The sequence below is a fragment of the Phycodurus eques genome, chromosome 11, assembly GCF_024500275.1.
Source record: "Phycodurus eques isolate BA_2022a chromosome 11, UOR_Pequ_1.1, whole genome shotgun sequence".
NCBI classification, from domain to species: domain Eukaryota; kingdom Metazoa; phylum Chordata; class Actinopteri; order Syngnathiformes; family Syngnathidae; genus Phycodurus; species Phycodurus eques.
The window spans coordinates 7,439,007-7,452,267 of record NC_084535.1 but is presented as its reverse complement, the minus strand read 5'-3'; the positions used below and the strand labels follow the sequence as shown (position 1 = coordinate 7,452,267).

The following is a 13,261-nucleotide window of genomic DNA, read 5'->3' as shown; positions in this document are numbered from 1 at the left end:
AATATGCAAATGCATAACACAATATGCATGTATTCATTTAATCCCTGTGTGTATACAGTACTACATTATTATCTTGAAGAGTCACAGTCAATTGTAAAGTACGTTTGAATTTAATAGGAAATTGTATAGCATTACAGTGGATTTTAATAGATAATTTTACGCTGCATTCCAAGCCGGTGGCCTGTTAAACTGTGACACAAGCCACACAGCTATAGTTGCCATGGAAATGTTATATCGTACCATAAAATCAGTGTGGCCGGGCCATATTCTTGTCACACGCTAATGATAATAAAACATAAATTTTCTATAGCGCTTGGCCTTATTTGGTCATGGGTGAGCTGCAGCCTATTCTAGCAGATTTTGGGGCGAGGTAGACTCTGGACTGGTCGCCATCTGATCTAGGGGCACATATGGACAAACAACCATTCCCACTCACATTCACACCTATGGACAATATTGAGTCTTCAATGAACCTAACTTGCAAGTTTTTGGGATGTGGGAAGAAGCTGGAGTACGTGGAGAAAACCTACTCAGGCACTCGCTCGTGCCTTGCAGCTCCTCCTTGTAGCTCCTTTCATAAGCACAATGAATACATGTTTACGTCCCATCAACCACATCGTGATTGCAAAACCAGCTAACCACCGCGCTGCAAAAAACATCACAACAGTGTTTGTAATTAAGCTGATTAGGGCTCTGAAAACAATTCGGCTAACTCGGCTAAGTAGCGTATTTTCACGACCATAATGCTCACTTAAAAGTCTTAATTTTTTTACAAAATGGACAGGGCGCCTTATAATGCGGCGCGACTTATGTGTGCACCGAGTTCCAAAATCTGTAAATGTTGTGTGACTTTCCGCTTGACTGACTGGAAGCATTTCCTGCCGACACACTGCTTATATAGAGGAAAGGCGGACGTGACTGAGAACATGCGGACGTTAAAGGGGGAAGGGTGCGCGTGAAGGAGGACGCTAAAGGCACGCCCCCAGTAGGTATATAGTATGTGCATTGTGCAAAACAACATCGGTTTGGCTAAGGACCCCTGAAAATGGCACCTACGAAGAGACACGCTTACGAAGCACAGTTTAAACTGCAAGCTATCAGTTACGCGGAGGAACATGGGAATCGAGCAGCCGCGAGAGAATTGAAGATCAACAAATCCGTGGTTCGCAAGTGGAGGAAGCAGGAAAACGAGCTTCGCCAAGTCAAGAAGACAAAGCTGAGTTTCCGCGGAAACAGGGCGAGGTGGTCCGAGTTGAAAGACCAACTCGAGCAATCAGAATCAGAATCAGAATCAGAATCATCTTTATTTGCCAAGTATGTCCAAAACACACAAGGAATTTGTCTCCGGTAGTTGGAGCCGCTCTAGTACAACAAACAGTCAATTTACAGAACACTTTGGGGACATAAAGACATTGACAAAAAACAATTGTGCAAAAAGATGCAGAGTCCTCTAGCACTTAGAGCAGTTCGAACGACTAATATTGCAATAGTCCGGTGCAATGACCATTGTGCAAAGGGCGCTGAGACTTCAAGGAGTGTATGCGGTTTAAAGTGACGAGTAGTGCGATCATCTGGGACAATGTCGGTTGTGCAAATGTTACAGATACTCCTCAATCAGTGTGCAAATGGAGCAGATGCTACTCTGGCATGAGTGGCCAGTATATGCAAATAGTGCAGCATGGCGAGACAACTACAGTGAGTGCACAAGTAATACATAATACATAATTGGCCCCACAGAAATGTGACAATGGATTAATGAGCAAAGAACAGACGGGAGAAGCGTCTCTACAGTCACCATTCGACTGAGTGCAATAACTCGGAGCTTGCCATGATTCCGGGGGGCTTGACGAAGGAACTCCAACTGCTGGACATCGGTGTAAACAGAGCGTTCAAAGTGAAGTTGCGAGCGGCGTGGGAGCGATGGATGACAGATAGCGAACACAGCTTTACTAAGACTAGGAGGCAGTGCCGGGCGAGTTACGCCACAAGTTACGTGAATGGACTGTGGATGCTTGGGCTAACGTGTCTGCTTGCACTGTTGTTCGAGCTTTCGTAAAAGCCGGCATCATTTCTGAGGCGCCGCACGGCAATGAAACTGACTCCGACAATGACGAGAGGGAACCTGGCGTGTTTGATGGAGAACTTGCCCGGCTGTTCATTTCGGATACAGAAGATGAGGACTTTGATGGATTTGTGGATGAGGATTGATCAAAAAATAACATGAGTACATTGTTAAATACTTCAATAAAGTACAACCGAACTCAGTTTTGCTCCCGCTGCCTTTTTAAAAACATTGTTTTAGCATGGATGCATGCTACCGTATGTTTTAAGCTAGCGTATGTTTTACCATGCCTGCGCCTTTTAATACGGTGCGCCTTATGGTCGTGAAAATACGGTAAACCACAAAAATTGGTCAGCACAAAAATTTCTGCCTCGAGGCAATACAAAGTAATAATAAAAGCATATTTGCGCCGCCCGGAACCATTTGGCCACTGTCGATGTTTACCACACGGACATTTGTTGGAGACGGACGCACTATTGGGCCAGTGGAAATGCATTGCCAAAAACTCCAGAGGAGTGTCTGTAAGTGATTTTTAAGATACTATTAGATGTTTAATGTACATATAACATGATGTATAAGTGAGCTGCATGGTAGTTAGTGTTTTTTGTTTTTTTTACCTAAAATGGTAATCGCTAGTGTACTAAAGCTAATTGTGAATGCTAACCGTTTAGCAAGGGTTGCTTTTTGTCTCAAATTCTGTAGTTTATAGCATACACTCAGTACCAACATATGCAGTTTAAGGATAGAAGTCAAGTCCTCATAAATGGGAATAAAATACATGTTAGTAGTTATATAGTAGTAAAATATATATTTTTTTTTTAATTGGGGGGCAGGGCGGCATTTACTCGAATACCCGACATAATACAGGTATATACACTATAACGATAGGCTAGTGACAGCCCTAAAAAGCTGATCGTAATGAATATTATTAGATGTATTTATTTAATCAGTATTATATTATTTAATATAACATATAGACAAATAACGATTCACATTCACGTTTATTTTATTTTTGGTGCTATTAATTAGTGTAATTCCAGTATTACAGGTTTCGTAGAGATAGTGGCGTGCATAGAGGAAGGTCTGCCTGCATACGCCTGTCTTGTGCGCTATCTCTCTCTCACACAGTTCACTAAGTTGTAACAGGGTGGCGGCTTCTTTTTGCGCACGAGGGACAAAAGGGAAAATTTGTCAAAAATTTACAGACTCACACTGAGCTTATCATTCCCACAACAACAAGAAGAATAAACAAAAAAAACACAAAACAACTTTACTATGATGAAAAATAGTCTATTGTTTTGCGGATCTAACTTTCATAACAAATGAACGTCTGCTTACTTCCCGATGGAGGTTGTGTCGCAGAGAACGAAGCAAAATGCTCTGACTCTTGTATCTTACCGGCCGTCGTTCGCTGGTCTTGGGCCTTACATCATTGACACCCTTCTTCTTTTCCAGACTTTTGGAGAAAATTATCACCATGGTAACGCAGCACTCAGCACAAGTCTCATCGGGCAAAGGAAGAGAAGGAGGAGGAGGCCACAGGCAACCATCTTGGGGGAGTGTCCGAGGTGGACAGTCAGTTAGCTGGCACCTCCCATCTAAGCCGAAGAGCAGGTAGGACACCCCTGGCACTTGGAACACTCTCTGTCAGGAGAGAAAAGACAAACACCTAAATGCTGACAGCCTTTTATAATTTTTGGATGTCTCTAATCTCTACTATGTTTAGGATGGAGTGTTATGTCATCGCTATGCAAGTATTGTGTACTGGAAGAAAAACACTTCCACTGCAATGCTGGCACATGGGACAATATATAGAGAACACACTGCAGATTTGAGCAATTCCATTTTTGAAAACATGATACAAGTCTTGACACCATTCGCGAAGGGCACAATAGTGGCAATGATTTTAAATTGCTTCCTTTTTGTTGAGCAGCCTCAGAACAGTGGTACGTTGAATTACAAAGAATTATAATTCTTTCCATGACCAATCTTGTAACTCAGTTGTATGTCAAATAACGTTTCCCAGTTGAAATGAATTGAAATGCCATTAATTAAAAAAGGAAAAGACAGTGTAGTCACTAAATAGATGGATGTATGATCAGATATAATAGTGCCCTACAACTGACTGGTGACCAGTCCAGGGTGTACCCTGCCTCTTGCCCAAAGTAAGCTATGATAGGTTCCAACAGGGACTGGATGAACGGTATAGAAAAAGTATAGATGGATAGAGACTGAGGGCAAAGGGCAGCAAAGTGGAGACTGGAGTATATTACTGCTGCGTCCACAGAAACAGGGCAGGCTGATGTTAGGATGTGTTTTTATTTTTGGCATGTCCGTACCATTTTCTGTCGACCAGTGAGCGAACAGCAGTGTTTTATGTTGCCCATATCACACCGTTTGGCCTTCTTACAACGCTGACCAACTAGTTCATTGCCATACATGACCTCAAAACCTCATATGTTGTGACCTTTGTAAACCGAAGACCCCCTTTACTTAGTTTCACCAATGGAACACCAGTACACACATGTTTTTTTAAAGTTGTGCTCAATGCTGTTCCACTCCAGTCTTGAGGGTTGCAGTAGTTGTCATTATAAACAAATGAACCTCGCTCAAGACACACAAAACACACACAATTTTAATGTCTCTTTTCCTTGGCGGACATTGGTTTAAGTTTTCTAATGCGTACAAACAAACAAAGACATTTCCTACTTGGCAGAATTAATCAAAGTTAGCATGTTACTAAAACAGCTAAATAATCAAGCGCTCCATGTTGTCTGCTATTTGACTAGCAATGTTTTTTTACATAACAGGCTGGGTAGTTTCATGAGATTTTATGAAGGAGCTTTGCTTTTATTTCCAAGGCAATGGGAAGCCCGATTGCATGTGAACTCTGGCAGTAAAACACACAGTGTACTATATGTTGTCATGTGGATAGGTGACAAAGTCAAGGAAAAGAAAAAAGTGTTTTACTAGGGGGCTGGCATGGATTCTTCTAGTCCCCCTGGAGGTCTACTACTGCAGCTATGAATGCTAATCTTCTAACATCATGTGATGTTTTGACGATGCCTACAGCCACAAGTGCTTCGTCCTTTTCCACAACATGCTTCCAGATTTTTCCATTCATTAAAACCCTGTTTTTAGGAGCCAAATGAGTAGTTTCTTAAGATAAAAGCTGACGTACACTTAAACTGCTTCCTCAGCCAAAACATGGGGAGAAGCAAACATGGCAGAATCATTTGGCTAATCGTGGGTTATGGCGGCGTGGCTAAAGATGTGGTAGAAAGAGTTTATATGGAAGTGCGGTTGTTTCATGCACACATTGTGCCTGTATGCTAAAAGGAGTGATCCCTTAAGAGATGGGACATTATGTGCCATTCAGTTATTTTACTGTATTTCGTTCATTCATTTGACTTGGTTGAATGAATACAGGTTGAATTTCCCACATAATGTTTTAAGTATATATTTAGAATGGTCATCTATGTTCCATAAATTAGCCTAAAATTGCAAAGCTACACAAAAATAACATTTTATTACATATAAGAGAACAGCAACACATATTTTAGTAGCGATATGGCGTAAGGTGTGCATGCTTTGAATGGGGAAAGGTCTAATTGACAATAATGTATAACGAGTGTGGACGAGAAAACGACTAACACTTATAGTGACACACATCATTTCAGTTGCAAGGCATCCTTAAAGAAAACGGTAAAATGTGTGAAATTTTGCTACATGCTTTGAATTGGGGAAAGTAGTCCGATCTGGTGGACAACAATAACAACAGAGCTGCCAAATGTTACGGGATGTCCGTATTTTGTTACGGAAATCACTGAATCACTAACTTGTTACAGCCGTAACACCGATTGTTCCAGATATCAGGTGTGGGGGGGAATCCAGCGTCCGACATTACCGGCCAGTACGGCTCTCCTTCCGGCTACCGTGACGAACATTTTACAAATGAATTCAATGAAAGAAACACTTTCAGGTATACTTCTTTCATCATTTCGCCATGTCAGGAATAGCTGCGTTGACCTCGGACCGGTGCTTCCCTCCCTCATTAGCTGACCGCCCAACGTCCAATTCGAGAGCACGCTTGGCAGCGCTCCAATCAACTGCTTTCGGGAAGCGACACACAGCAGGCTAATGGCTTTTGCAGGCTTGCCCGTGTAACATGCTAACATGTTAAGTGGAGGTCGCCGCACTATTATAACATGCCTAGTCGCTCGTGGGTAGTCCACACACAGATTTCATACCAGCTTGTGTTACTTTCCATCATCTACAGCAAACCCATGACTACACTCAAGATGTTTTAATTTGGCAAGGCCTAAACCAACTCCTGGCATATGATTCCCATTAGCTCCATTTATCCCGGAAAGTCAGTGGAGCACAACTGGGCCTCTCACAGGAATAGAAGGGCCGTGTTAGGCTTCTTGTTTGGAGTAAAGAATGGGAATGTTCTTGTTGATCGGTGTGCGATTACTTAGGCTAATTAGGACTGACATTGAGTAATGGGCGAGGCCAACGAGTGGTTTTTAGTGCAAGAGTTGGAGAACGGGGTGTTTACGTGCAGGGGTTATCGCTATTGTGTGACTGGACACAGCTGCTACGCAGTTACCAGAGTGTGCTAGAAATTTACCGGAATGCGTAAGACAGTTACCCGAATGTGTTAGACAGCTACCACAATGTGTAAGACAGTTACCGGAATGTATTATACAGTGACCGGAGTGTCCTAGAAAGTAACCGGAGAGTGCTAGACATTTACGAGAACACGTTAGAGAGCTAACTGAACGTGTTAGACATTTACTGGCTCGAATCATAGCCTTTCTTTTTTTAGCTATAGGTGTGGGTCCGTATGCGACTGCTTCTGGGTCTGAATCCAGTTAGTGACCTCTGTGCTAGACAGTAACTAGACGTGCTAGACAGTTACCGGAACGTGCTAGAGTGTATTGTACAGTCACCAGCACGAGTTAGACTCCCATTAGCCTTATTTATCCCCAGAAAGTCAGTGGAGCACAACTTGCGCAGGATAAGAAAGACCGTGCTAGCCCTTTTGTAGGGAGTAAAGAACAGGAATGTTCTTGTTGATCGGTGTATGATTACTTTGGGTGATTAGGACTGACTGACGAGTTGTGGGCGAGGCCAACGAGTGGCTTTTGTGCGACTGGACATGCCGTGTGTGTGTCTGTGTGTCTGTGTGTGTGCGTGTGTGTGTGTGTGTGTGTGTGTGTGTGTGTGTGTGTGTGACTGGCAACCAGGGGGTCATGGGAGAGGGCAGGGTACGAATCAGAAGCCCCGAGCCATGCTTACTTAATGAAGCGGTTCGCCATAATGGAGAAACCAGAGCCAGATAGTGAAAGAAGTGTCGTGAGCCCATACTCTAGTGTCGACGGATCATATCAGCTTCTCAATGACACTCTCCTCTCCTTCGCTACTAATCGCACTGACTTCTCAATCTCATCTAGATTTTCCACACAGCGTAAAGCTACCTTACTTCTCATACTAAGTGTGTCATGAAGTTGGCCTAAAGTGCTAAAAGCGGTAACCCCCTCCCCTCTCGTACGAGCTGTACCAATGCGAGTATGGCTTTCCTTACCATGATAAAAATATATTTAAACATTATATTCAAAAGATAGAAATTAATGAATTCATTCATCATTAAAGGGGACATATTTTGCCAAAACAAATTTTTCTAGTATTTTGATGTAATATTGTTTCTATGGTGCCTCAGTAAACATGTGAAATATGAATTAAAGTTGTCCATGCATTCCTAAGTTCCAGGCGTTTTTTCTGCCGAGAGGACTGAAATCAGGTCATTTGAATTTCTTGACCTTATCTACATCTAGGAAAGATCGCCGCCTTCCTTTTCTCACAAGTGGGTCTCCTACAAGTAGGCAACCAATCAGAGAACAGGGGCCGTCTTAGCCAAATATGGACAAAGCGGATACAAAACTTGGTCAAACAGAAGTAGCTGTCAGAGGGGGCTTTTCTGGACGTTTGTATGACAAAACCCAAAAGATTGTTAAAAATTAAATTGACACTTTTATACAAAGTCCATGTGAGAGAGTCACTCTATGAAGGTCTAAATAAATAAATAAATAATCTTTTAACTTCTCCCTCATATTTGATCAAGGAAGCTTTGTCAAATGCCCATGAAAGATTTTAACCCTACTAATTAAACTGGGAGAGAGAAAAAAATCTAAATCAGACATTCAGTCACCGAAATTCAACAAACGTCTTCTTCTTGCTGTCAGTCACACTGTTACAAACACAACTGCCACCTACAGGACTGGAGTAAAACATTCTCGACCACAACTTTCCACCAAATAACTGCAGCGTAAATTAACTTTTCTTCGTACTAGGCATGGTGGCCGACTGGTTAGAGCGTCAGCCTCACAGTTCTGAGGAGCGGGGTTCAATCCCCGGCCCCGCCTGTGTGGAGTTTGCATGTTCTCCCCGTGCCTGCGTGGGTTTTCTCCGGGCACTCCGGTTTCCTCCCACATCCCAAAAACATGCATGAATTGGAGACTCTAAATTGCCCGTAGGTGTGACTGTGAGTGCGAATGGTTGTTTGTTTCTATGTGCCCTGCGATTGGCTGGCAACCAGTTCAGGGTGTACCCCGCCTCCTGCCCGATGATAGTTGGGATAGGCTGCAGCACGCCCGTGACCCTAGTGAGGAGAAGCGGCTCAGAAAATGGATGGATGGATGGTACTCGGCCTTATACCGCTGTACTAGGGGAGAGGCGTGGAAACCACTATTTGGCATTAGTGTTTGGCCTTGGCTGAGGTCTGTGGTTTAACAAATGCTCTCATTTGATCTGTCATGTCGTAAAGAAATACAGTTCCCAGACAAGCCAAGCCATGAGTGCAACGCTTGAAAGTCAGATTTCTAAGTAACCCAACCGCATGTTTCAAAAGAGATAAACAATGGCTGTTGTAACCATTCATTTCACACTGTCCTCACACGCTTGGTTCATTCACTTCCATGTAAGCTTACTGTAACCTGTATTACCAACTAAATCAAGTAACATCACACTACATTTCTTGTCTGGCTTTGTAAAAGGATCTCAGAGCTGCTCTGCGTTATATCATGTCGGATTAGAGCTAAACTGACGGGAAGTTTCATCACTAAATGGGAACAAATCTACCACAAGGTAGTTCCAGATTCAATTTGGCCTATTCAAATCGAGTGGTAATTCCAGTCAGATTTGTATACCCGGTGTATACAAATCTGAAAGAGTGCAGACAAGCGGCTCTTGGCTCATAATAGATAGTGACTGGGGAGGGCACCGGAAAGGGCAGCTAAGATAATGTGGCTGCTTGCCCGAACTCTGATTTGTGCAAGCAGATGAATAGACGCCCATTTGGGGACCCCTGAAGCTCTCTGACGAGGGTCCATCGACAAAAGGCTTGACCTACTGCATACTTGACACCAGACGCGTTCAGCACAAGACTTTGATCAGTGGCTTTAGCCAGTGGACAAAACAAATACTGTACACCATTATAGACTAATAAAGCACTTTAGAGAATTTACATATAATTCTGAATATGACCAACCTTTTTGGGAAAAATTATGATGCACATCACTACTTTTAAAATCATACAAATTTTGTGTTAGACAGTTACTGGAATGTGCGACACATAGTTTCCAGTTTGTGTTGGACATTTACAGTAATGTGCTTGACCATTAACGGAATATGTTTGTTACTGGAATGTGCTAGACATTTTCGAGAATGTGCTCGACAGATACCCGAAAGTGCTTGACACATACCGCAGTGTATTAGACATTTTACAGAATGTGTTAGACTGCCTATGAATATTCTCATTCATCCAGGTCATTTCATTCTGAGGGCATTGAATCCATTCAATGCCCAGCAAATGTGTTTTGACTGTTGCTAGAATGTGTTATAACATTACCAGAATGTGGTTGACACTTACTCAAATGTGTTGGTTAGTGGAACGTGCTACACATTTGCGAGAATGTGCTACACATTTAACGGAATGTGCTAGAAAGTTATTAGAGCATGTTAGGCAGTTACCGGAACGGGCTCAATAGTTACGGCATCGTGCAAGGCAGTTACCAGAACGCACTAGACAGTAATCGGAACGCATTAGACAGTAACCGGAACATGCTAGGCAATTACTGGAACGCACAAAATAGTTACCGGAATGATTAGTTATTGGAACATGCTAGGCATTTAATCAAGTGTGTTAGACACTTACCGGAATATGTGCAATGTTTACCGGAATGTGATAGATCATTACCGGAAATACTTACACGGTCACTAAAATGTTACCAGATTGCTGCTCTAAGTGCTAGAGGAATACCGAAGACAAAATCCTTGTGTGTTTTTTGAACATACTTGGCAAATAAAGATGATTCTGATTCTGTTGTGTTGTGTTGCAGTTCCCAGAATGTGCAAGAAAGTTACAAGAGTTAGTTAGTTACCCAGACAGTTCTGAAAAGTGCTCAACAGTGACCAGAACATGCTTGACAGTTACAGAAATGTGTTAGATGGTTACCAAATGTGTTATTTTTTGTAATGGGTTACCGTCACTGTAATGTGCTACACAGTGACTGGAATGTACTCGGCTGTTACCGGAATGTGCGAGACAGTTACAGGAATGTGCTCGACACTTACCAGAATGTAATAGGTACCAGAATGTGCTACATTTACCACAATACATTAGACAGTTACCGCCCATAATGTTGTTTATGTATTTCCCGTGTATACATATAGGCATGTTCACTTCAGAGTTCCCAGAATAAAATATGCAGACCAGTCTAATTGTTTCCTATGGCAACACACTGGTAGTTCAAAATAAGAGCATCAAAAAGAATGGTTTTGGGCACAAGTGGGTCTTTTTGTCGGCATGCAAGTGGGAGTCATTATTTAGTTGAAAGTCTGCAGGGTGGACCATCCATTCAGAATGAACTCACAGCCACCCCACTCACAAGCCGTGAGGTGCAGGTCATAAAGATGGTTCCTAGAGAGGTCAAGACATACCATTGACGGCTCGGACCATCACCCTTAGTATCCACAGGCGGGGGGGACATTGGCCCTGGAACGCTTACTCCATCTTCACAAGCGGTCAAACAATGAGGCCCAGATCATTTTTACTTGTCACTTAATCAATGACATGCTTAAAAATCAACCTTAAAAAGTCCAGCTGTACTTCTCAATGCTGAGTGAACACAAAGAGGTGACAAAAATGGGAACACTTCCCTGTGCTGTGCAAGGATGCGGCTTCCTTTGTGGTAATCACATCCGGAAGACTATTTACTATACTCAAGATTGTAAACCTAAGTCTCATCCACCCATGTTAATTTCGTAACTTCACTGCATTATACTAACAGTTGTGTCCAAAATATTTCCCAAAACATACATACATGGTAATAGACAGAATATAAGAAAATGTATGCATTTTATTGAGTGAAATTAGTATTTCTGGCTCCCACTGTTTTGGCTAGTGCCCATGTGGCAGATAGGTGTGCACCAATTAATGAACAATACTCCTGATCTCAACTGGGTATGTGTAAAAGGTTTGGGGAGAAGGTGACAACTATTAGCACTATTATTCCAAAGTGGAGAGCACACGAAATGACCATCAATTGCCCTAAATTGAGTAGACTGAGGATGATCATAAGGAATGTAAGGGAGCAGCATCAAACTTACAGTGGTACCTTGACGTACAAGTGCCCCAACTTAAAAAAAAAAAAAAAATTACGAGACATCGCTTGGTTGATTTTTTGCTTTGTGGTGAGAGCCAAAATTTTAGTTAGGAGTGAGCTTCAGACTCTCCTCTGCTCGAGTGGATTGAAAAACATATGGAGGAATTAAGGTATCATAATGCTCTCAAATGTGGGCAAGGAGAGCCAGTCACACTTTCAGCCGTTTATTGAAGGTGAGAGTCAAACACACATATATAAAATGATAACACTCGCAAGGAGTTGTAGTAGACCACAACTCACACCAATACTCACACTCATCCACTCCATCTCATGCTGCCACTGACTAGGCCACGCCCCTTAAAGGCACACATACAAAACTACAGTTGTTGTTGTGACTTGCATCTTGTCCTTATATGACAGTAATTACATTTATAAAACCAGTTAAATTTTTTAAAATGTGGTGTGTTTTTTGGGGCTGGAACCGATTCAAGGCATTTTAATTAATTTCAATGGGGAAAACTGATTTGATAATACAATAAATTGAATTACGAGCGTGGTCGTGAAATTAATTAAACATGTTTACAAGTCAAGGTACCACTGCAAAATTGCAGGAACCGGTTGATAATGATGTAAAGGCCGTTTTGACTGATATACGGTACCATTATCTTGACAAATGACCATAAAAATGGGAGACTAAGTTTGGAAAAACGTTTTGCCCCCATCTAAATCAAACTTGGTAAAACTATTACTACAGTAAACATCACTTCTGTAAAACTTAAGAGGACTCGCAATGGCAACCAAACCCAAAACAGAGAACAACAATGAAAACTACTACACAAAACGAAGTGGTAGTGGTGGACCAGCAAGCTGCAAACACAACACAAGGCCCTCTATGCAGTGTGAAATGCATTCGGGGGGTCAGGACCCCTGTCTCAAAGCAGGGCTTATTCAAAGTGAAGCCCTGACGTGCTTGACAAGCACGAGATCAGGTGTTTCACTTTGAGTGCGGGAAGGTACGAGGGGCCTCCTTTGCCCCGACCGCAGTGACCCTCATATGCCTGGACTCTCCATATACCAGGTACCCCCCTTGCTAATTACACAAACTCCCTCCTTGCTATGAATCTTTGCCTTTCCTGCCTGTGGTTTCCTTCATTATCCACGAGGGCCTGTTCAGTTGCGTGCACACTAACCAGAGCCCCTAAATCCGTCAGGGGTACGTTTACACGCTGGCCAGCAGCCGCTTTCAATTTCACAGCTCTGAAAGTGTCAACACGCCTGCAGCGTTCTGTACACAAACAACAAGCAACAAACAAAATCATCTCGTAGTTAGTTACATAAGCTGATGTGTATGTCACGGTTGTGTCAAGCGAGAACGTGTTTGGGGAAGAAAAACCCCATGAGCGGCAATCCACCACCCCATTCATTCATTCGCGAGGTGGCTCGGCCAAGGACCCTCCGACTGCACAGCATCGTGAGAAGGACAAGACAGATGTGTTCTTTTTCAAGCTCTGAGGTCAAACAAATCACCATT

The 13,261-nt window shown here is 42.6% G+C and overlaps 1 protein-coding gene across 2 annotated transcripts in view; it reads right to left on the bottom strand.

Moving 5' to 3' along the window:
- LOC133409713 (protein FAM53B-like) overlaps positions 1 to 13,261 on the bottom strand; it is a 37,157-nt gene that overhangs the window by 15,499 nt on the left and 8,397 nt on the right. The window contains exon 2 of one of the 2 annotated variants that reach the window (XM_061690109.1): positions 3,461 to 3,706. In XM_061690109.1, the coding sequence (XP_061546093.1) occupies positions 3,461 to 3,541 (81 nt within the window). In that variant the 5' untranslated portion in view covers positions 3,542 to 3,706. Of the gene's footprint in view, positions 1 to 3,460; positions 3,707 to 13,261 lie in introns of those variants that run through there. The other variant, XM_061690110.1, reaches the window with a different exon arrangement.